The sequence below is a fragment of the Hirundo rustica genome, chromosome W (genome assembly GCF_015227805.2).
Source record: "Hirundo rustica isolate bHirRus1 chromosome W, bHirRus1.pri.v3, whole genome shotgun sequence".
NCBI lineage: Eukaryota > Metazoa > Chordata > Aves > Passeriformes > Hirundinidae > Hirundo > Hirundo rustica.
The window spans coordinates 29,031,687-29,055,259 of record NC_053487.1 but is presented as its reverse complement, the minus strand read 5'-3'; the positions used below and the strand labels follow the sequence as shown (position 1 = coordinate 29,055,259).

At 46.4% G+C, this 23,573-nt stretch overlaps 1 protein-coding gene across 1 annotated transcript in view; it reads right to left on the bottom strand.

Moving 5' to 3' along the window:
• The window catches only part of AR (androgen receptor), a 60,351-nt gene that overhangs the window by 16,726 nt on the left and 20,052 nt on the right, over positions 1–23,573 (bottom strand). The window contains exon 4 of the mRNA XM_040088851.1: positions 6,575–6,852. Coding sequence (XP_039944785.1) covers positions 6,575–6,852 — 278 coding nt within the window. The remainder of the gene's footprint in view (positions 1–6,574; positions 6,853–23,573) is intronic.

Genomic DNA, 23,573 nt, shown 5'->3' with positions numbered 1-23,573 from the left:
CCTGTCTGTCACTCAGATACCCTTCCCTGGCTTCTAGAATCCTCCGGGAAGGGTGCCGAGTGATAGGCTGGGGCCCGGGAGACCCCCTCCCATCATTTCGTGGTTGGTCCCCAGTTCTATGGTTCACACCCCCGGTTAACCCCCCGATCCCTGTGACTGGCTGACCAGTTGTCGCCACCCCCGTTTCCACCCCCCCCCCCCTTAAAAACTGCCGTGTGCCTGCCCTCAGGGTCTCTCCTGGGCAGCAGGTGCAGCGTGCAGAGCCCCGCATCCCTCTGCCTCAATAAACCTACGTTACATCCTGCTCGGGAGAGTCCGCCTTTCATTAGCTGCCGAGGTTGCTGTCGTCATCTACGTGCCCGTTGCTGATGGTGGGATCCAAGTTCCCACAGGGAGGAAGCGGCACGCTTAGCCTGTTGCTCCGACCATACCACGTTGCCACAGTGAAACTCTGAGCTAGCCTGTGGTCGCGTGGGTCAGCGCGAATTGGACACTGTGACAACTACTGGGACCCCCCCACCTGACAGGGTGGCCCAGGGGGCCTCAGTAAGAAAGTGGTATGCTCAGATTGAACATTACTGTAACATCTTCTCAATAACTGAAGAAGCTGTGAAAGGTGTGAATGATAAATGGGCGGTAAATGGGTGCCACAAAATCACCGCTTTTTGCCCTACACCTCCAAGCATAATTCCCTCACCACAGGGACCTGATGATCCTAAGAATCCTGCACATTACCCTGGACAACCTGCTCTGGTGGACCTCCCTACTGTAGGGGCAGTACCCCTAGTGCTGAAAATCCCTCTGAATAATTATGCATGGATATTCTTTGATGCCCTAGGGAAAGAGCATCGGATAAATTACATGCTGGACAATTCCATCATTCTAATTTTCTGCCTCTTTGTGGCTGTGCTTCTTGCACACTGGGCGGACGCTGGCCCCTGGCTGGCTCAGATCTGCACAGCGGCCAGGACATTTTCAGTCCAGATATGCAAGCAGGTTATCTTTACCTGCTGGCTCGGCTTCTCAGCGGCAGCTTCTCCAAATAGTGTCGTGACAACAGTGGCAGTAGGAAAAGGATGGCTCTTGGCTAAGCAGGTTCAAAGATGGTTATTCAAGCCGAGCTGCGGGAGGTCCGCAACTTGTCTAGACTGCCGGCCAGGGAGAGTTTGAATTTCCCTCTCTCATCTTATAAGCGGGGGAGGGTTCGGGGGAGGTTACAACAGGATAACAAATCAGGGGATTCAGGGGGCAACAAGGAGTGTCCACCTCCAAGCCTCTGACCACTGATACCAAGAGAAAAGGAATTCCCCCCGGGGCGACCTATCACTCGACGCCCTCCCTCTGGAATTTTCCAATCTGGGGAGGGGTCCTAAAGTGATAGACAAGATGCCCCAGAGCGGGGGGGCAAGAGGGGATGGACAAGGATAGGTGGGGGGTGGGATGATTGACATACAACACCTTGTTATACAGAAAACTCAAAAGGGGATGGACTGTTACAGAACTGGGGGTACAGTGAAATGAACCATAACATAAAACTTATTATAAAAACTTAATAAAACAATTCTTGCACCGCCACACCTCTTAGTGGCAGATTTTGTTGTGTTTGCTTTTCATAGGAGAACTCCGAGGGACATTAAAGATCATCTGAACCATGATAAGACTAGTGATACTTTTCTGTATCCTAGCACAACCCCGTGGCCAGAATTTTTCAGAATGGCCTTGGTCCCAAGCTTTTGTTCACTCTACCGGATCCATGGGAAATGTGGAAGATTTAAACCTATCAACTCTTGTTATGCATGAAAATCAGATATACACTGGGCAGGAATGGGAAAACCAAAAAACCTGGCAGCTTCAAGGGATAGTGGGGGAAAAAATTAGTATAGGGTGCCAAATGATTAATGGAACCACCTATAGTAAAGCAATCTCAATCGGTGTTTGGACAAACCAAACATATAAGCACAAAGAGGTCTGTACACATCCAAGCATATAGGACTGTTGGAACAATTTCACATTGCCACAAACCATAGAAGTAGTTTGTCTTTGGGCCAAAATTACTGAAGGGCTTTCTTTCAAGTTTAAAATAAATATCACAGCCCAATCTACTACAGCTCATACCACCACCACTCCAACCCAACCACCGGTTACGCTTAGCTCTGGACGTTAAGAGAAATAACCGGTGTTATGGGAACAGGATTGGGAATTCTAAATGCTATCAATGAATTGTGGCGGTGCGAGAATTGTTTTATTAAGTTTTTATAAGAAGTTTTATGTTATGGTTCAATTCACTGTATCCCCAGTTCTGTAACCCTTTTGTGTTTTCTGTATAATAAGGTGTTTTGTGTCAGTCCTCCCACCCCTCACCTGACTTGGACCATCCCCTCTGCCCCTCCTGCTCTGGGGCAGCCTGTCTATCACTTGGGGATCCCTCCCAGATTGCGAAATCTCAGGGAGAGGGCTTCAGGTGATAGGTTCCCCGGGAGCCGAATTCCTTTGCCCTTGATGTCAATGGTCAGAGGCTTGGGGGTGAGCACACCTTGTTACCCCCTGAATCCCCTGATTTGTTTTTTGTAACCCCCCCTGAACCCCTCCCCCAGTTATAAGGTGGAGGGAGGTAGGCTCTCGCTCTCTCTGCTCCTGCTCTCGCTCGCTGGCCTCTCTGGCCTGAGGTTTGGACCAGCTGTGGGACTCCCAGCAGCTCGGCCTGAATAAACATCTTTTAACCTGCTAAGCTGAGAGCCATCCTTTTCTGCTGCCGCCGCTCTCACAACACTATTTAGCCCAACTGCTGCTGAGAAGCTGAGCCAACAGGTAAAGATAACCTGTGTGCCTATCCAAACAGGGAACATCTTGTAGCTGTGCAGAACTGAGCTAGCTGGAGGCCAGCATCCGCCCGGTGCAGGACAGACACAGCAACAAGAATGAATAAATTGGCTGCCACAACTAGAGATTTGATCAAACATATTACTAAATTGGGAAATACAAAACAATGGTTTCTTTGGCCCTCAGCTGTATCCAGGCACAATTGTGGATGCAGTCAATTGCTGTCTCTAAGGCACTTTTCCTACTGAAATTCGGAAAATAATTTGGGACAATGTCACTGATTTTGAAGAGAATTCCAATCCTGGTGGAACTTAGTAAATTTTACTTACAACCCCATGACAAGCACAGCCATAGCTTTTGTGTTAACCATACGTAATGCTTCAGTACATTTAATATTCCCTATCATTGCATTAGGATTGAATCATGATGGAGCTATTCTCTGTCCTTCAGAGCATAGGGAATGAGCCCGTCAAATTGGTGAGAAATGGCAAACTGTTAACTTAGAATCTTGTATTGTCCGAGAACAACAAGGGTTAATCTGTGAAAGTAATGCAATTATAGCCCAAGATATTTGTCTGGATACAGAGCAAAATATCTGTCATTTTGCAATTCATCCTAACGAGGCCCCTGGAACAGTCCTTATATATATAGGTAATGGTTGTGCATGCTTTAGAACTATTTGTGATATGGTATTTGTAGAAAACATGGTAGTAGACACTAAAAATCATTCAAACTTCTGTGCTTGCAATTTTACTAAAATTACAGGATGTGATTTTTCTTATAAAGCTCCAGTTATTTCTCATTACCTTTTGCAATTGAATTATACATTGATTCACAAACTATCACCTACTCCCATTGGAATGAACCTTGCTTTGGTAAAGCAATTGTTGCTTCACCAGGACTTAATAGAAATTTTGGAAAAGATCAAGAAAGATGGGCAGAAAACCCTGATAACTGTTCATCATAATGTGAAAGAAATACATCGTGTTATAGAAAGAGTAAGAAAAGATGTCAAGCACAGGTGGTGGGATACTCTTTTTGGGTGGTCACCTACTGCCACAAGTGCCTTGAACAAATTGTGTCATCCTATCATTGTCCTTTTGATTTTAGTTTTAATTGGTTTTCTTTTATCAGCAATCTTATTCATTATGAATTGGAGAATGATGAAATGGTTAACACGGTTGACGTCCATAATTAATGCTCATAACCTGGCCAATGTCCTCTCTGCTATGGACATCCCCAAGGCTATTGACACAAGGCGATTATAAAATTTGAATGTATGTTTTGAAATTATTTCCTTTTGTAATCTTGTGAAAATTACTTTTGATTTTTGTGATTCGTTATGAAAAAATTATTTTGAATTAATACTGATTGTTATTATTGTTCTGATTAACTGTGATTTGTTTGATAACCTGAATTAATATTATTGTTCCCTTTTCCTTTTCTACTTTTCCTTTTCCTTCTTTTTCACCCTCTCCCTCTCTACATACTACCTCTGTTTCTTGGGATATACTACCAACGTTGATGAGTCCTGAAGACTTCGCAACGCCACTACGGAACCCTGCTGAAGAAGATCTCTTGAAGACAATCGTGAGTCACGGGGTGATGTAAGAGTCTGTCTGAAGTTCCCCTCATTTGCCTCACGATCGTCATAAGGAGCCCGAGGACCCCACTGCAGTTCTGGCCTGCTCGAGGTGGATGCTTGCCAGTCATCTGCAGGTGCATTTTCCTGTGTCATCATGCCACGGTACACTGGCTTTGAGCAGTGTAATGGTAGTTCTGTACCTGAAGACTGCACCCACTTCACGGTCCCTGCTTCACGACAATAGCCTATGAATTTCCCCACCTCTTGGCCAAGGGAACTTTCTGTGGTAACTTTGGTGGTCCCCCATGGAAAATCCCTCATCTGCTTCACAACCACCATGACAGACGGAGATCAAAGTCCCCTTCCAAGGACTGAGATTGAAACCCCTATATGAAGCCCCTCTCAAGGACTGAGACATGAGACCCCTACAACCCTAATACAGGGGGTGGGGGCTGACTTAACTGAAGCGAGATGTTTGCCTGCAGGCATGATCATTGGACCAAGAAGACAGTGGCTCTCGCTTACTGCTAAGAACATGGACTACCTGTTCCCCCCCTCAATGGCTTCAATAGACTTACCTGTTCCCCCCCCGTGATTGAGGACTATGATAAAAACCCCTGAGTTAACCAGAGATTTTGAGAGACTCTCCCTGATGTGACAGGCAGACCCATCGACCAGACCACGAGGACTTCGTCTCCACGTTTGGTAGCTATATCCCCTGTCTTGGTTTTGAAAAGACAGGTGTCTGCTATGGAGAGGCAGGCCTCTCTAGGAAATGAGGAATTTGAATCCTTCCCTCCGTGTTATTATAATTTGGAAGATTAAAAATAAAACTTTTCAGTCAGAGCTATGGGGAAAAGGAATAACAGTCCTTTACTAGTAAATATAACAGGACAGACAAAAAAACAACAGCAATTATAACAATAGTAGAACAGAACCAAGAACCCCGAGGGCAAACGGTGGAAGCTCTGGCGCTGATGGCTGGAAGCCGGGCGCGGCGGACTGTCCTCCGCAGGCAGGGGGTGTCCTCGGCAGGCAGAGGTGGCAGTGCCGGAGAAGCCGCAGCGGCGGGACCCGGTCTCACCCAAAATCCAGCAGGACAGCGAAGAAACTCCGAATTCCTGGGCACTCCAACAGATGATAGAATTCCCAGGACCAGACTCCTTCGTTAACCGTGGACTCCAGCAGCCAGCCGTGGCCCGATCGGTGCTCCCCCCGGAAGAAGAAAAAAGAGCCGCGAGATCCCCCCACCCTCAGCTCTCTCCGGGAGCTTTTTTCCCTCCCCCAAAACTAAGTTATCAGTTCTTTTGTCCAGGTTAAGCACTCAGCACTTAGTCTCCTAGCAACTTGGGAGGGGGAAAAAATTCTACAGGAGACTTAAACCTCAACATCCCCCCTTTCCTCTCTCTCTTTCTCTATCTCTTTCTCTCACTCTTAATCCCTCTATCGCATTTGCTATGGTCAATCAATAAAAGGTGCATTTGTTTTAATGCTGAAATCCCTTCTGTGTTGTGTTTTGCACTCTGAGATCAGTAAACGAACCATCACGACCCCCGCTTGTACGAGCGGATCGTGACACCTCTCTGAAGGCATAAATATATCCCACGAGGCTATCACATGGGCAACCTGAGTGACTGCCAGGAAGAGCCCTTTGGGATTCTACATTGCTCTTCTGCCATGTTGCAATTTACCCTTTTCATCACTTCAGGTGGGTCCTGAGACAGGGCTAATCCTTGTCTAGAGGGCAGTTCTGCAGGGCTGGCAGACACAGCCTGGAAGTGGAGCAAAACCTCCAAGGAGAGAGGGGGAGAAGAGTGGGATGCTGAGCCCAGACCAACTGCAGCCCTGCCATGGGGGGAAGTGCCCTGTGCCCACACAGTATCACTGCTCAGGGTCTATCTGAACCCAGAGTAAAAGTTCCAACACATTCCATCACCCCATCATCCCTCAGTTCCCTCTCCCATTGTCAGCCCCTCTAGAGACACGTCCCATGCTGCTACAGGCTGCTTCCCAGGCAAGGGACACACACTGCCCATGGAGATGGTCTCCCAGGAGCTGTGTGATGGGACACAGGCTGCAAACCACCCCCTTTGCACCTGCCCCTAGCAGTGCAGATGAGCTTTGGAACTGGGAGGGGATTTGTTTGCTTTCCTTCTCACTTGGAAGGGCCTTTGCCCATTTGACCACATAGACCAGCTGCTGCTCCCCAAGCTCATTCAGGCTGGTCAGCAGGTTGGAGAAGGAGTCAGGCTGGCTGTTGTCGTGGCCAGCACACACCACACCAGGCTCGATGGCCTCCAGGACGTTGAGGAAGATGGGCTGGCACTCATAGCCATCAATGTGTGTCATCACCAGCTTGGGAGCCTGCTCCTCCATGGAGCTGGATGAGCTGGCTCCCTCCATGTTGTCCTGTGCCTTCAGGTTACCCAGTTTCTTCAGCTTGCAGGCTGTGGGAAAGATACAGTTTAGTATGATACTTAAAAATATATTAAAAAAAAAAAAAAAAAAAAAAAGTCAGGGCTTCTTGGCTCCATCATTTATAGTTACGAGGAAAGGAAAAGTGATGACCAGCAGCAACTCCTCCCTCAGTGGGCACTGCCCAAGGAGTGCCCTGGCATTGCAGTTCTTCCCTAAGGATGAGAGGAGAACACACTGCATGACAAAATCCATTTCATTGTTAATCTGACATGGAAAAGAACCAACATTGTTTACATCCTCAGCCATGACTGGTCTCTAACTTCCACTTAGAAACAGAGAGGAAGATCCAGGGAAGAGAGAGAAGAGGTTTTGACTCAAACAACTGCTCATATGCAATCAAAAAGAGAAGCAACACAAGATAATAAACTCAGTACACAGTCACGTTCCAGGGAGAAAAAATATTGCACTTGGATGCCCAAGTGGGATTGTTCCATCCCAGACCAGAGTAGAAGTGGGATGCAGCTGAGATAAAAGCCTTCTCCCTGCAATGCCTGCTGCCCCACAGCCAGGCTCTCCCAAACACGCTGCACATGTATTACAGAAAACACATTTCAGAAGCCAGCAGGTGGTTCCGGGGCTGTTTCCCTGGAGTCTGCCAGCCACCCCAACGAGGGGGAGCAGACCCAAGCTGTGTGGCCTCACTCTGCTGTGCAGCCTCATAAGCCCCATCAGCAGTGCAGGCAGGCTGTGGGGGGACCACAGCAGCCGGTGACTATGACTGTGCCTGTGCCCAACATGAAAAGGTGTTTTCCCCACACACCTGGCTCTTAACCACAGCTGCTGGTCTGCCTGCAAGACACACCAGCACTCCAGAGGTGTGATGCCAGTGGTCTTGCAGAGTCCATGTTCCCCTCATTAATACCAGCATGACATTGCTCAGCACAGGTGGCCTGCTACTGCCACTCCTCACCAAATCCAAACCCCAACTAGAGAACAAAAGACCATGGCTTCCTTCAGCAGGGAATACAACATCAAACCAGTTGTCCTTGGGGTTTTGGCTCCTTCATTATGATACTTATCTCAAATTTCCTTTCAGCTGTAATTAGAAAAATAAGCAGCAAAACATAAAAATGTCAAATCAAAGTGCAGCTCTGTAAATTAACTCCAAACATTGATCTTTAAGCATTGTACTCTGGATGATCTGCTGTAAAAAGGGATTAATAAAAATAGAGGAGAGTGAGAGGAAAACTGCTGCAGCACAGCATGATGGCCTCTGGCAATCAGCCACTCATTTGATATGGCCTCTTCTCCCTTGCCTCCAAAGTCACAGCACTGCCATATCCCCAAGTGCCACATCCACACATCTGTTAAATCCCCCCAGGGATGTTGACTCCACCACTGCCTTGGGCAGCCTGTGACAGAGTTTGGATTTAGAAATAACCAGTGCCCCAGGTCATGTGTGTGAGTGAAGCCAAACCCACAGGTACAAAACACACACATGGTTTGGTTTAAATGTTTGGGTCTTTTCCCTTAATATTTAATTATCTAGTATGAAAAGATCCCGACTGAAGTGAGTAGACAGCAAGTACCTACTGCGCTGGCTCTGAGACTGCAGCCACAAACCAGACTCCTCTGCAACAGTGGGTGATAACTGCACTATCAGATGGGCCTTGGGTTTGTGCATTCCAGGAGCAGCTGTCCCACAGGCCACTGAAATACTGACATTACCAGGTGAAGAAAACCTTCAGAGGGAAAGACTGCCTTCTATTCAGTCACCTGTGCCAAACCCCTTTGTGGTGGTGGCTCCTACTCAGCAGGTAATATAAACAAAAATTTAACAATTGGAATTAAAGACATCTGTAATGTTTTTACTCTAGGATGAGCTAGGCTGGGAAGAAGTCTACATTGCACTTCTTCAAAACAAGGTGGGAGGAACCTTAGGACATGTGACCAACATTGGGATGTTCCTGTATCATGGGTTGGCACAATTTTGTTTTCTAGTTATAGAAAAATGTGAGATTTTTTTTTTTTTTTCCCTGCCCTAACCATGGAGTAGTTTGGGGAGAACAGGGACCTATCAAAAAGCTAGCCAGGATATTGGCAGCTAGGTTAACCAATAAGAAATATCGATGCGACTTTGGAGGGGACATTTAAAACTAACTGCTGGAGATCAGTCGCGCTCTCGCTTCGGGGATCTGCCATGAGGTAACATCACGGTTGGGCCGGGCTGGGCCGGGCCCAGGTTGGGCCCTGCTGCCTCTCTGGGCATCCAGGCCAGGCCTAGCTGGGCTTCTGAGGGCCGCTGCCTGCACAGGGAAGGCCTGGGCCAGCTGAGCCCTTTCCCCTGCTTGCCAGCAGGGAAGAGGAGCGGCTGCAGTTCGACAATGCTGACCATGTGCTCAGACTGCAGCAGAAAGGGCCAAAACGTGGCTCAGCTTAATCGCTGCTAGCAGCAAAGAAAGAAAGCCTGCAGCTTCATAACAACTCTGAGCTGACCCACCCTAGATGAGACCGAGGGGTGGAAAAAAGGACATCTACCAGCTTCTTCCATCAGCACAGCCTTGTATTTTCTTCAGTTCCTGCAGCCTCGGCGCTTGCATGTAGCTTTTTGCAAGCCCAAGCGGATTTAACCCTTTACTAGCAACATGAAACTTTTAAAGCACAATTCTTCCCTAAAAGAAAGAAGAAAGAAAACAAAGAATACTAGAACAGACACTAAATGAAGTCAGATTAGAAGTGAAAGAACTAATAATATTGGAATAGGATTGAAGAAGTGAACATTTTTAACCGGACTTTTCTAAGGTAAATTATGAAGAAATGAACTGTTCTTTGCAGCATCTTAGTATTATTTGGGTAGAATGCTATTCTAATCAAAATTAAGGACTGATGTAATGGAGATTTATTTGGGAACTTTGAAACCCCCGCTCCTGGGTCAAAAGGAGGTCTCAGCCTTTTGAGACAAAGATAACTTTAGATCAGAAGTATTTGTAAATAGTACCCCAGATACACTGAGAAGTTCTGCTGATAGAACATCACAGTCTGCGAAAACTCCGGGAGGCAGCAGAATGTGTGACATTGAGAGCACTGGACTATTTTGTCTTGTAGCAAACGTCTTCATAAAAAGATCTTAGAAGGACTCTTCTCCTAGAGTAATGAGTAGTTATGTCTAAGTAGTGAAACTGACTGAAAATCCTAAGTTGTGTCTTTCTATGTTGTTCAGTAAGAAAGTTAATAGTTTGTAAGAGGAGAGAAGCGTGTTTTAAAGTGTCATTCTAGTTTAGCTTAAGTTTTTCTTGTTTCTCAACTTTTTTTTCCTCATTCTTTTAATATATGTTAATAAAACTATTTTTGTTCATTTTATTTAAGCTTAAGTCTGCTTTATTTTTTTTTCTCCTAATCTCTCCCTCCCACAAAAAGAAAATTAATACTAAAACCCCTACATTAATTAGTGTTCCCGCCCGGTTTTATTAAATTAAAACCATTACATCCTGCTTGGCTGTCAGGAGGGACAAGAGGCCTAGGGAGCCTCAAGGTACAGCTGCAGCACAGCACTGCCCCAAGCCCTGAAAGCTGACCTGGGGGTCTCTGGGGAAGTACTGGATGGATTTGGAAAAAAGCTTAAAGGACATAATTACATATCACAATAAAATATTCACCAGTGCAAGAACCCCAGGGAACACACTCAGCGATGGCCAAAGTGATGCACATTTTAAGCATCTCCTTTACAGGCACTTCTAAAGCTCTAAGAAAGGAGCACTCTGGGTTCCAGCACCAATTTTCATGATGCCAGGACTCAGGGAAGTTATGAAGACCTGGAAGAAGCTGCTCGAGCACTGGCTACGATGGAGAGATCCTGCAGCCCCCGGCAGCACACGTCAAGCTCAGCTGCCAGCGGGACACTGAGGAGCTGAACAATATTTATATCCTGCTGCCCTTTACAGTTTTTATTAACCTTACACAAGGCTTGTCAAAACCTGAACCTGTCAAGCTATCATTCTTGTCTGGCTCAACAATTTCAGTTGATAATAATAACATTACTGCTTGTAGCAGACACATTTAAGAGATCTGAGTCAGATAGGTCCACATGAATGGAAAGAACTTGAAGGATATAATTGTAGATAGTATTGCTGAATGATTGCAAACCCCCTAGTGACACATCTCAAAGGCAATTATAAGTGTTGAAACAACATCAGACAGGTATTTCTTACAAGGGTGGCTCATTGCTACATTCACCTTAAAACCAGACTTAACCATTTTTACTCAACCAGCCCATATGGCAGTGTACGGATGGGAAAAAAGGGATGAACATTAAGGATTGTGGCGGTGCAAGGAGGGTTTTGTTAGGTTTTTTATAAGAAGTTTATGTTATGGTTCATTTCATTGTATCCCGGTTCTGTAACCCTTTTGTGTGTTCTGTATAATAAGGTGTTTTGTGTCAGTCCTCCCACCCCTCACCTGACTTGGACCATCCCCTCTGCCCCCCCTCTCTCGGGGGCAGCCTGTCTATCACTTTGGGGAGCCCTCCCAGGTTGCAAAATCTCAGGGAGAGGGCTTCAGGTGATAGGTAGCCTGGGGGGAATTCTTTTCCTCTGGAGGTGGTTGGTCAGAGGCTTGGGGGTGGGCACACCTTGTTACCCCCCGGAACCCCTGATTTGTTGTCTTGTTGTAACCCCCCCCCAGAACCCCTCCCCCAGTTATAAGGTGGAGGAGGGAGATTCTCACTCTCTCTGCTCTTCAGCTCTCTCGCTCACTGGCCCCCGTGGCCTGAGGTTTGGACCGGCTGCGGACTTCCCGCAGCCCGGCCTGAATAAACATCTTTAACCTGCAAAGCTGAGAGCCAATCTTTTCTTCTGCTGCCGTTGCTGTCACGACACTATTGGGTCCAGCTGCTGCTGAGAAGCCGAAACGAACTGGGACCTTCTGTGGCTGTGCTGACCAGAGCTAGCCGGAGGTCAGCTCCTGCCCGGTGCAGGGACAGAATCAGACGCAAAGGATGATCATTGAACAGATGGACTGAGATCAGCAGACAAGGGCTGATAGGTGTTGGCAAACTGCAGAAGCCATGAGGACACTAAAGATTTGACAACTCACCTTGGAGCAAGGAGGTAAGGAATGTCACTTGGGTGGCTGTGTAGGAGGCAAAAGAGTTATTGAGTCACAGGTGACAAATACCCACAGTGGGGACAGAAAATCAATAAAATTAGGGTTTTTAATCAAGCAAACCAAGTTGTAATAAAGATACAATTGCTGTAAGTCAAGGTCAGACAATATGAAAAATCAGGTACATCCAACATAACACTGATTGTAACTACTGCAATGGCACTGCAAAAATTGTGTCAGATTCCCCCTGGCTGGAATTGCTCACATCAGTACCCACTGTATTGGTGAGACATGAGCTCTGCTCTGCCCCAGCAGCTGAACCTGAATTAGGACTAAACACAGCTATACCTCAAGACTGGGCTTTCACAAGCTTTTGGCTGTTACTACAGATTTCTAGGCCTACCATAAACAAAATGAAAGGAATTACATGTGTTTTGAGTTTTTGCTCCAGTCAGGACCCACATGGTTGTAGCTCGGGTGGCTGCCAGCTCTGGCTGTGGGCACGGGAGCTTGGAGTTCCCCACAGGAACAGCCCCTGGCACCTCACATGCTCCCCGGGCTCAGGGCTGGCAGGATCCCTGCAGCATCTTCCCCAGCAGCAGGCACAGGCACAGTGGGATGGTGGGCACAAGCCAGCACATCAGCAGGACCCAACACACTAAAACAGCATTATCACCAGGGTTTTTGTGTTGGTTTTTTTTTTTTGCTCTTTTTTGTTGTTTTTTTTCTTTTCCCTCTCTACGGAGAGAAGATCCTGGTTAGTGGATACCAACTTGCAGGTCACTGTGATCTCAATCAATAGTGAAGTGCTTCAACACATTGCCATCCTGTTCCAGAACAGAGCCTGCAGAAGGCATTCAGTGTGTCTCCTCCCCCAGGAGAGCTGCAGGACTGCCGGGATGTACCCCATCAGTGACTGTAATTAACCACCAGTTAAAAACAGCTGGTTGGAGTTTGGGAGTGATTTCAAATGCTCTGCCTCCACTGTGGGAGAGGTTACTGTGGGCAACCACAATCTCGCCTGTTTGTAACAATTGCCTTTACACTGACATCCAAACCAAATGTAAAATAGACCAGGCAGAACAGGTCAGGGTGACCCAAAGAGCTGAAGAAAAAAGAAGGGAGTGGGGTATCCATATTAGCATTAATTTTGCCAGTGTGTCCTGCAGGAGAGGGTTACACTGATGTATGTCTTCTACTTAAGGAAACTTCACCAGAAAAAAGCACTTAAAAATAAGCTAAGAAAAGGGAGTTAGGACTGCACTGCCTTTTGGGACCTTTGGAGAGAAATTAAACTAAACCCTCTGCTCCTTGGTGAGCCACAAATCAGAGCCACTTCAGTAACAAGTCCTTCAAGACAGTGTTGTTTCAGCGCAGCAGCTCTGGAGGTTCAGCCCATCTCAGCAATGGGGTCAGGATTTAACCCAAAATGCCGACACACCCAACCAGTCTGGGATGCCCCTGTTCCCCTATGCTGCACTTGGCACTGCCAGGGCTCCTCTCTGCAGCCCCAGAAGCCCCCTCAATCCAGGGCTTCCCAGCAGGGGCAGGTCTGTCAGCCCCGTTTTCCAGGGTATTTTCCTCCTCACTGTAACATCACAGAATTACAGGGTGGTTTGGGTTAGAAAGGGATGCTAAAGATCACCCAGTTCCACCCCCTGCCATGGGCAGGGACACCTTCCACTATCCCAGCTTGCTCCAAGCCCTGTCCAACCTGGCCTTGGAAACTTCCAGGGATGGGGCAGCCACAGCTTCTCTGGGCACCCTGTGCCGAGGCCTCACCACACAGGGAAGGATTTCATCAAATGAACTCAACCCAGTAATCAACACTAGCTTATAGACTATGAGCAGTGTCATGGGTTGGCACAGTTTAGTTTTTTAGTCATAGAGGAATATGGAATGATTTTCCAGGTCAGGACCGGGGAATTGCTTTAGAAAGGACAGGGACCTATCAGAAGGTTAGTTGGGTTATTGGCATCTGTTTCAACCACTGAGAATGTCAAATGCGACTTTGGGAAGTACCCATATAAAAACCTGTGATTTCCTGCAGGTCAGCCCCTTTTCCCTTTGGCCAGAGAGACAGGTAACATCAAGTTGGGCCTGCTGCTCCCCCCCTGCCGCCCCTTTGGGGGGCAGCTGACCCGAGGCCTAGCTGGATTCCATCGGCTCCTAGGTGGGGGGGAAGGAGAGGTTGCTGCTTTACAACAACTACTTTCTCCAAATTTCCCCGGAGCAGGGAGGGATCTCTGCACTGGGCCCCTGATAAGAGCTATGGGCTCCGTTTAGGCCGAGGCTGCCCCGATTTACACTGAGGGGTGGGCCAAAAAGGCATTTATGATCCTGCCTATTTTTTTTTGATTCCGGACTGCCTGGGTGCTCTGATCTCTGATTTTTCTGTGTGAGTTCTTTCCCCCCCCTCACCAGCGCAGCCTTGAAAATATTAACACCATGAGCTGCAGCGAGAGAGAAAAAGACTCTGGGGAGATTTAATCCTTTCCTGGCAAAATGAAGCTTCCAAAACCTAACCCTTCCCTGAGAGAGAAAAGAAAGCGACACAGTGAACATAGAGAAGAAACAGCATGAAGTCAGTGGAGCAAGAGTGAAAGGACTGTTGGGACAGGGGGTTGAGGAGTTTGTTGTTCCATTCTTATTGAACCATGGAAATGAACCCTATAGTTAGATTATCCCTTTAAATCATGGGAAAGATATGCATTTGGGGAGATGATTGCTTAGATTTGTGTGTGGATTTGAGCAAAGGTGTTTGTGATGGACTAAGTGATATTAATCCCATAAGATGCTTGAACAGAGATAGAGATGCGAAGCCCTCTGTGCCAGTGGAGAAGTGAGACGATATCTCTGTTCCTCGAGATGGAGAATCCTTTGCCTTTGGAGTTATTCATCTTTAAAAGGTGACACCCCAGTATGCAAATGTCTAAGACCCATGACCCATAAGCAGCTTGGGAAACTGCTAATGGGAGGGGTCATGAAAGCAGGTTTCTCTGGGCAGCTGTTTTTGTGACAGTTAAACCTACAAGAGAACTGTTTTAGGTTGTCAGTGGGATCCATGACTCTAAGAGACTCTTCTCCTAAAGAATTGATGAAAGACTATTTTCAAATGGTGAAACTGGCTGAAAATCACAGGTTTTGTCTCTCTATGTTGTTTTGTAGGAAAGTTAACAGTTTGTACAGGGAAGGAAGAGTGTTTTTGGAGTTTCATTCTGTTTTGTTTTAGTTTTTTTCCCCAACTTTCTTTTTTCATTCTTTTAGTGAGTGTTAATAAAACTATTTATTCATTTTTAAGCTTGAGCCTGCTTTGCTTTTCTCCTAATCTCTATTAATTGGTGTTTCCACCCGGTTATTGAATTAAAACCATTACAAGCAGAAAACCTCAGATTTTGGATATCAACACTGTCAGTTTTGGTAGGGCTACAGGTTTGGGAACAGAGACAAATTGTAACAAGGACCCTCACCAGGGACACTCTCGGTTTTTTGTTCTGAGATTCAGGTGGTTTTAGAGTCTTTTTGCCTTCTGCAAAGCTCTGAGCCAAACACAAGAAAGAGATGGAGTCTTCAGGTTCTGATTTTTTAAGGTTGCGTGCTTTGTTTATTGTTTCTTATCTTACAATTTTCTCAGTGCCCAACAAAGGTCTGTGCAGTTGCTCGGGTATTTGGCGACTCCTCCCGCATTGGCCTGTTGCTATCTTTTATACTAATTGCTACGTATTCTTTATTTATCATTATTTGCCAATACCTATCACTTATACTAAAAAGGTCATCTCTACTTTGACCCAATCTCTTTAAACTACTTTGTGCCACCGTCACTGCAGAAAATGGAGTGAGGGAAGAAGAAAGAAGAAGCAGGAGACAACGCCCCAAATCCTCCATCTTGCTCCCATTCACTTCCATACTAAAAACCCAAACCTACTGTTTTTTCACCCTGTGATAAGCTAAACTACTATCTTTCACACTCTTGTAGCTTGCAATCCTTCCCGCAGTGCAGGAAGCCTTTCCCATGGACTGGGATCAAAGCTAATGTCCCTCTGGGCTTTGTTCTAGGGTCCTAGAACTCCCTGTCCAGGTCTCTGACCCTCCAGGGCAGCCAAAGGAATGCCCTGGACTCCAACATCTCCCCCTCCTGTTTGAACTAAAAACACCTCTTTGGCAACCCGATCCATGGCCTGCCGTATGCATCAAAGCAAACACGGCAAGATTATGAGAAGAATTACAAGCCTTACTAAAATGTATACAAATGTTTTTAAAATTCCTTTCTACAATGGTGAAAGGTCAAACAAATTGAACGCACTATCTATCTATGACCCAGTTACTTCTCTAAGTTTGTTTACATTCTCTTGCAATTGCTTGATGTTCTCATGAATGGATTTGGAATGATCTGACAAATTCATGCAGCACATTCCCTTAAATTTCTCACACCCATGCCTGTGTGTCAGCAATAGATAATCTATTGCTGCTCTGTTTTGGAGACTCGCTCGTCTTACACTGTCAACATCTAACAACATGTCACTCAGTGCAAGAGAGGTGGCTTGGGCATGTTTGCTCAGCCAACAACCCACCCGATCCAATTGTGTCAAGGCTACTCCTGATGCTGCTTGTGGTGAAAAAAGTGCACCCGCAATTCTCTGAGCCTTGTCCCACGTGTGAACATTGTCATCACAATTTGGATCATACATTTGGACAGATCTTTTCCCTCTATATTTTTGTTCTCTCATCAATGTCATGTTGGGTGTTAGCAATGAAAGCATCCCAATGCTGCAAGGACCACCTGTGACATTTGCGGGGATTGCGAGCCAAATTATGTCCCCACAGATGAAAAAGATTCCTCTCGGCAATTGCGCTGGAACATGGTTGGATGGCTTGTCCAGCATCTTGGTGTAATTACACCAAGATGATGAATTTCTGTAAAAGTTGAGGTTTGGAGTGACATCTATTGTTTTGTTTTGTTCCACTCCAGAAAGGCTGAATTTCACATAAAATTGCATTTGGACTGATCTAAGAATTTCCAGTTCCTGAAGTTCAAAAGGAGCCACAGGAAGGAACTTCGTCTAAACATCCTATTTGTCCACTGGATTTACAATGGACTTTGAAATTGTTGGAGGGATGTTCTCTGGAATTGGCCATTTGCTCACTGGCAACCCCACTAAACATGTTGAAAAGGGTTTCCCTGGCTTTGAGTGTGTCAAGCAGATGGTATCTAAACCTGATGCATTGGCTAGAGTTTCCTAAACATTCTTTTTTGGTTGGGCCACGGGCAAAACTGCCGCATTGCTCAAGGCAACTAAGGAGAGAATGAGGCACAAGTATAGTTCTTTTATGTTCAATGGCCTTTTTCCCATAGGAATCCTTAAAAATGCAACAGTACCCAAGTTTTAAAGAAAACCCAAACCCTAAAGAAAACTCAAGTCCCCAAGTCTCTTTTGCACGTAGAAAGAAGGGATGTCTGCTGTCTTGACACCGGCTCACATCTGCGTGCTCACTTTTCTCTTTCCAGTCTTGGGGTCCGCGTCTGCTTGCGTCTGGACTCGGTACGGTTTCACGTGCCTCGCCGCCAGCCACTTCGGTTTGACTGCTGTGGAGACACAAGCATATCCTTTGCCCCAAGTTATTAATTTGAATGGCCCTTCAATCTGTCCTGTTTCTGGGTTTCTGACCAAAACCAAAGGATTTTATTTCAGCTTCGCTCTTGTGCTGTTTGAAAAGTGTCTAACAATTGGTGGAGTTGGCTCTGCAAAAGAGCCATTTAGAAAATTCAACACATACAAGGCTTTATTCAAGTGCATGTATGGTGTTGCATCTGCTTCTCCTCTTTTTTGTCTGTCTAAAAGAGATTTTAATGTGTGATGGGTTCTTTCAATGATTCTTGACCTGTTGGAGAGTGTGGGATACCAAAGGTATGATGGACACCCCACCTCTTCAGGAATTTGTCAAGCACTTTCCCTATGTATGTTGGTCCATTATCTGTTTTGATTTCTTGCGGCATGCCCAATGATGCAAATGCCTGCAAGAAATGTTGACAAGCATGTTGTGCTGTCTCACCTGTGTGCAATGATGTGAAGACTGCACCTGAAAATGTGTCAACTGAAACATGAACATTTTTGAGTTTCCCAAAAGATGGATATTTTGTGACATCAGTTTGCCATAACTGCAAACTGTGCAATCCTCTTGGATTGACTGCTCCCATGGAAGCAGGAGGCTGTACAAGCTGACAATCTGGGCAAGCACTAATGATTTCCTTTGCCTGACTTTTGGAAATGTGAAAAGTTTCCATTAGTGCTTGAGCATTCTGATGGAAGAATGCATGACTCAATTTTGCCTGTTCAAAAATGTTTGGTAAAGTCCTTGAAATTGGCATGGTCAATTTGTCTGCATGTGCATTACCTTCTACTAAAAATCCTAGGAGAGATGAATGCGCCTTGATGTGAGAAACAGCATACTTACATTTTCTGTGTTACAACAATGTTCTCATGCACAGCAAGCATGAATACAACACCTTGGACAAACATCCAGTGAGCTTGCAATCTCTGCAAGGTTTGGACAGCCTTTCTTGAAGTGCTTTTGTTTGCCACACTTGTAGCACTGTCTTTGTTGAAAATTTGTGAATGCATCTTTGACAGCCTTTTCTACTTGATCTCTTAATACAGTTGTGACGTGCTGTGGTGTTCCCACTTTGCTGCATGCTTCTATCATTTTTGCTACAGAGGGTTGGCCAGGCATCGCACTGATGACGTTTGCATTCTGGATTGGCATTCGCAAATGCAAGACACCGAATCAAATGTGGTTTCACCCCCTCATCACTGACTTGCCTGTCCACTGCTTGCGTGAGACGATTGATGAATGAGGTGAAAGATTCTGAAGAACTTTGCTTTATGTATGTATAACTACTTTCTGTAACTCCTGTTGGTGGAATTTGCACTATTGCCTTTCTGGCTGCATTCTTGATGTCTGTCAACACTTCTCGAGGAAAAAGTCTGGCTTGACGAGCTGGATTGTCAAGTGGTGGATCACTGGCCAATTGTGCAACGGTGAAGCCTGCATTTGCTCCCCCATGATATTTGTCCCTGAGCTCATTAAGAGCTCTTTTCCATTTTGCTTCTCAGATGATGAACTGCGAGTTGGTGAGGATCATTGAAGCAAGGGATTTGAGGTCAAATGGTGGTAAATCATATATATTAAATGTCCCTTTTAAAAGTTGTTTGAAGTATGGAGACCCCAATCCATTATCATGAATGGCTTTTATTAGATCTTTGATGACTTCATGATCTAATCGCTCCCATCTTGGGTTTGCATTCTGTGCATCATAAGTCACTGGCATTGCCACACTTCTTGAACCTATCTGAAGTGTCTCCCCTTTCAATGCTTTCTTTCTTATTTTAGTCCAATCTGTTGCACAAAATACCCGTGCACCAGGAATCTGTGTCTTGTCTGACACCAGAATTGATTGCTGTGTTTGCAGCTTCGCTGCTGCTTCATCTTTTTCAGGATCTACTTGTTTTTGAGGCTTTACTTCATCCTGTTTCATTTCCTTTTCCTTTTCTTGAGGAACAGGAACTAGGGATTTCGAGGCATCACACAATTTCTCTGCAACACCTTTCTTTGGAAGAAAAAGTCAAGAGAAAGAAGACATTGGGTCGTGTTGGAATTCTGAAGCTGCTTCACTGAATTGCCAGAAAAACTGCCTCATAAAGTCCTTAGATAACAAAAATGATGATGCTTGACGTGAAAAATCAAATGCTTTTGCTGTCCGGATAGGAATGCCCTCTGAAGCAGTGATGCGGATGATGTCGTCATCAGTGATTGACATGTCTTGTTCTTCTTGTGCAGCTTCATTGTCTTTTATCGTCAACAAAGGCTCTCTCGGCTTTTGTTTGAACTGTTGTTCTGAAGAAGTTGATTTTTTATATGAAACTGGAAAAAAGCGGTGCAACGTGGTTGTCCTGCTGCTGGAAGGTGCTCCACTCGGTGTGCCTGATGCTCGTTGTGATTGTTGTGGTTTTACAGTCCCGCCCCTAGGTGACGATGACATGTCGACAGCTGGCATCTGCTGGCTCACGGTACTATATGAATCTGATATTTCTTCCACTGCTCCTGACAGAGTACATCGAGTTTTCAAAAGGCTTTCAATTTCTGGGTGCATTTGTAAAACCTGATGTGATTTTGGACGTGTGCCCATCTGCAGAAATGCAGCAGCTGTGTTTGAATTGCCATGTGTAGGTGGTACCGTGACCAGTGAGCTGCTGGTGGGCGGAGTCGAGCTCCGTGATGTTTGCCGCATGGGGGAGGCACTCTGGAGAAACTCTCCGCCTTGGCCATGCCCCGTCCCTGTCTGTTCCGCCTCCGCCTGCCCCGCCTCTGCCTGTCCTGGCCTGGCGGCGCCTGGCAAAGTGTCCCCTCCCCACTCATGCCCAGAGGCCACCTTTTCTCCCTCATCATCAGAACTTGCCCCGCCCAGAGCAGGACCGTGCTTTGGGCCTCATCCCACCCTTTCCGTGCCTGCGCCTGGACCTGCCGCTGGTGTTTCTAGGGTTTGTAGTACCCTGCTCAGCGTTTCCCGTTCTGGCCTCCCCCTGTGCCCCGCGATGCGGAGGTATCTTGAACTGTGCCGCTTCTTGTAGTTTGCGTCATTGGTGTGCGCCAAACTGCTGATACAGGTCCTGCCTCCCCCAATGGCTCGGTCTCGTCGCTCACAAACTCACGCTGCTCGTCCGCGAACTGTTCTCCCTCGCAATCCGCCCCCTCTCGACCCGATGCGCTTCTTGACTGCCTTTGGCCGCGTTCTGCACCCCGGAAAGATAGGTTAGGATCGTCTTCGCACGCATGCGCCGCAGTCCCGCCCTCCACTACTGACTCGATTGGGACTTGCTGTTCTCCCAGCGCCCCCCCCCGCCGCGCACACTGTTCCTGCGCGGAAAGGGAAAGGAGCGGTGGGGTGCTGCTGTGCGGTGACTGTGGGGGGGTGAAGGGACTTTGAGGTGGACTCTGTGTTGGACTCATCTCCCCCCCCTCTTGGGATAAGTGTGATGTGCCCTCGGGAGCTGCTTTGAAATAAAGCATATCCAGCTCCTACTAATCACTAGGATGGATTAGGAGTTTCTTCTTTCTTGGGACTGGCATTTGATTGGCTTTGGGGGCTTTTGACAAACTTTTTTGTGGCGAACCCTGGGAGAGCTGAGAGCTCCCCCCTCTTCCATCTCCCGGAGGAGGTACTAAACTTGGAGAAAGTAGCTGTCTGTCCCCTCCCTTTGACTGGCCGACAGATAAAGCGCTACTTTTCTCCCCCCTGCCACTTGGCAGCTGCCCAACTCTGGGACTTCCATCGGTATTCTCCGATATAGCTTCTAACATAATTCTACTTGTGGACAACAGCTTAGCAGCTATCTTGTCTTTTTTTGTGGCTCTGTTATACAACTCCCTCTTTGCTTCCTGCCAAAACCCTGGCTCAAATAGGACACGGGTCTCACAATGAGGATAATTACAACGGACCCAAAGCATCAGTGCTTGAAGCTCTTTTTCCTTGAGAGCCACACCGTGTGTTGAGACCACCCCCCTTAGGGCTGCTAAAACAGAGATTCGTTCCTGGGAAGTGGTTCCCCCCATGATCTAGATCCAACTGTTCTTACCAAAGCACAAAGGCTTGGGTGCAGCTGTTGTCGAATTCACCTCAGAGGTGTCCTGATTGCTGACCAGCAGGTTTCAGGGTGACAGATTCCAGGGCCCTTGGAGATCTGTCGGTCTGGGACGAATCTGAGATGAGCTGCTCTGGCTAGAAATGTTCTTATCTTCTCCGGAGCTGACCGTCTGGCTTTTTATCTTCTGAGAGCTTGCGATGTTCACTGCAGAAGGTTCACTGTGACCCTTTCAGTGCCCCTTTCCAGGGGCCCACCCAGGGATGCCAGTTCTCGGTTTTTTGTTCCGAGATTCAGGTGGTTTTAGAGTCTTTTTGCCTTCTGCAAAGCTCTGAGCCAAACGCAAGAAAGAGACGGTGTGACTGTGATACTCAAAGCAATCACATGAGAGACGAGAAATTTCACAGGGCAGAGAGTTCCTCCGAGAGCTCAGGGCTGCGCCAAGGCTGAGAGCAAGGCGGAGAGCCAGGCAGAGAGCCACGCGGAGAGCCCTCTGCCTGTTTATTTCTTACTTTTTATACATTTGTAGGTCTAGCAGAAGATTGGCTTCTGGGTTTTTCACCCCTCAGCCAAGTGGCTAAACCAACCGTCAGTTACAATTGTTTTCAGGTTAGAAATATGCAAACAAAGGACAGAGAATGAAAAACAAAGGATTTGTTTATGTTACATATGTGGGAAAAAGGTAGAAACTGCTCCTAATATTGTACAGTAGCTAAAAGGTCTGACTCCATTTTTATGAACAATCAAAAGGCTTTAAAAAACTCAGAAAAACCAGCGTGAGAAGATGGAGTCTTCAGGTTCTGATTTTTCAAGGTTGCGCGCTTTGTTTATTGTTTCTTATCTTACAATTTTCTCAGTGCCCAACAAAGGTCCGTGCAGCTGCTCGGGCATCTGGCGACTCCTTCCGCACTGGGCTGTCACTATCTGTTATACTAATTGTTACATGTTCTTTATTTATCATTATTTGCTAATACCTATCACTTATACTAAAAAGGTCATCTCTACTTTGACTCAGTCTCTTTAAACTACTTTGTGCCACCGTCACTGCAGAAAATGGAGTGAGGGAAGAAGAAAGAAGAAGCAGGAGACAATGCCCCAAATCCTCCATCTTGCTCCCATTCACTTCCATACTAAAAACACAAACCTACTGTTTTTTCACCCTGTGATAAGCTAAACTACTATCTTTCACACTCTTGTGGCTTGCAATCCTTCCCGCAGTGCAGGAAGCCTTTCCCACGGACTGGGATCAAAGCCAATGTCCCTCTGGGCTCTGTTCCAGGGTCCCAGACCCCCCTGTCCAGGTCCCTGACCCTCCAGGGCAGCCAAAGGAATGCCCTGGACTCCAACAGGACACAGGAGCAGCTTCCATCCAGCAAAGGAAAACACTGAGCTTGTAATTTCACCAAGAAATTGCCTGTTTCTGCCTTGGAATAATCCCATCAAAAGAGGGCAGTGATCTGCTCTGAGGCTCCAGGAGCCAGAACCAATTCACCCTGCTATTTACATTGTTTGAAATCAGGGAAAAGTATGTTTCCTGCAACACAAACAATAGCTATTGAAATTCACAGTTTTGGTATTAGAACCCTGTTGGAGTCCAGGACATTCCTTTGGTTGCCCTGGAGGGTCAGGGACCTGGGCAGGGGGGTCTGGGACCCCAGCCCAGAGCTCAGAGAGACAGTGGCTTTGATTTCAGTCCATGGGAAAAACTTCCTGCACTGAGAGAAGGTTTACATGCCACAAGAATGTGAGAAATAGTAGTTTAGCTTATCACAGAATGAGAAAATAGTCGTTTTAGGTTTCTAGCATTGAAGTGAATGGGGACAAGATGGAGAATCTGGGGCGTTGTCTCCTTCTCCTTCTCCTTCTTCTTCCCTCACTCCATTGCTGCATTGACGTGGCACAAAATAGTTAGTGAGGATTGGGTCAAAGCAAAGATGACCTTTTTAGTAATAGTGATAGACATTGGTAAGAAATAGTAAATAAGAAATACGTAGTAATTAGTATAAAAGATA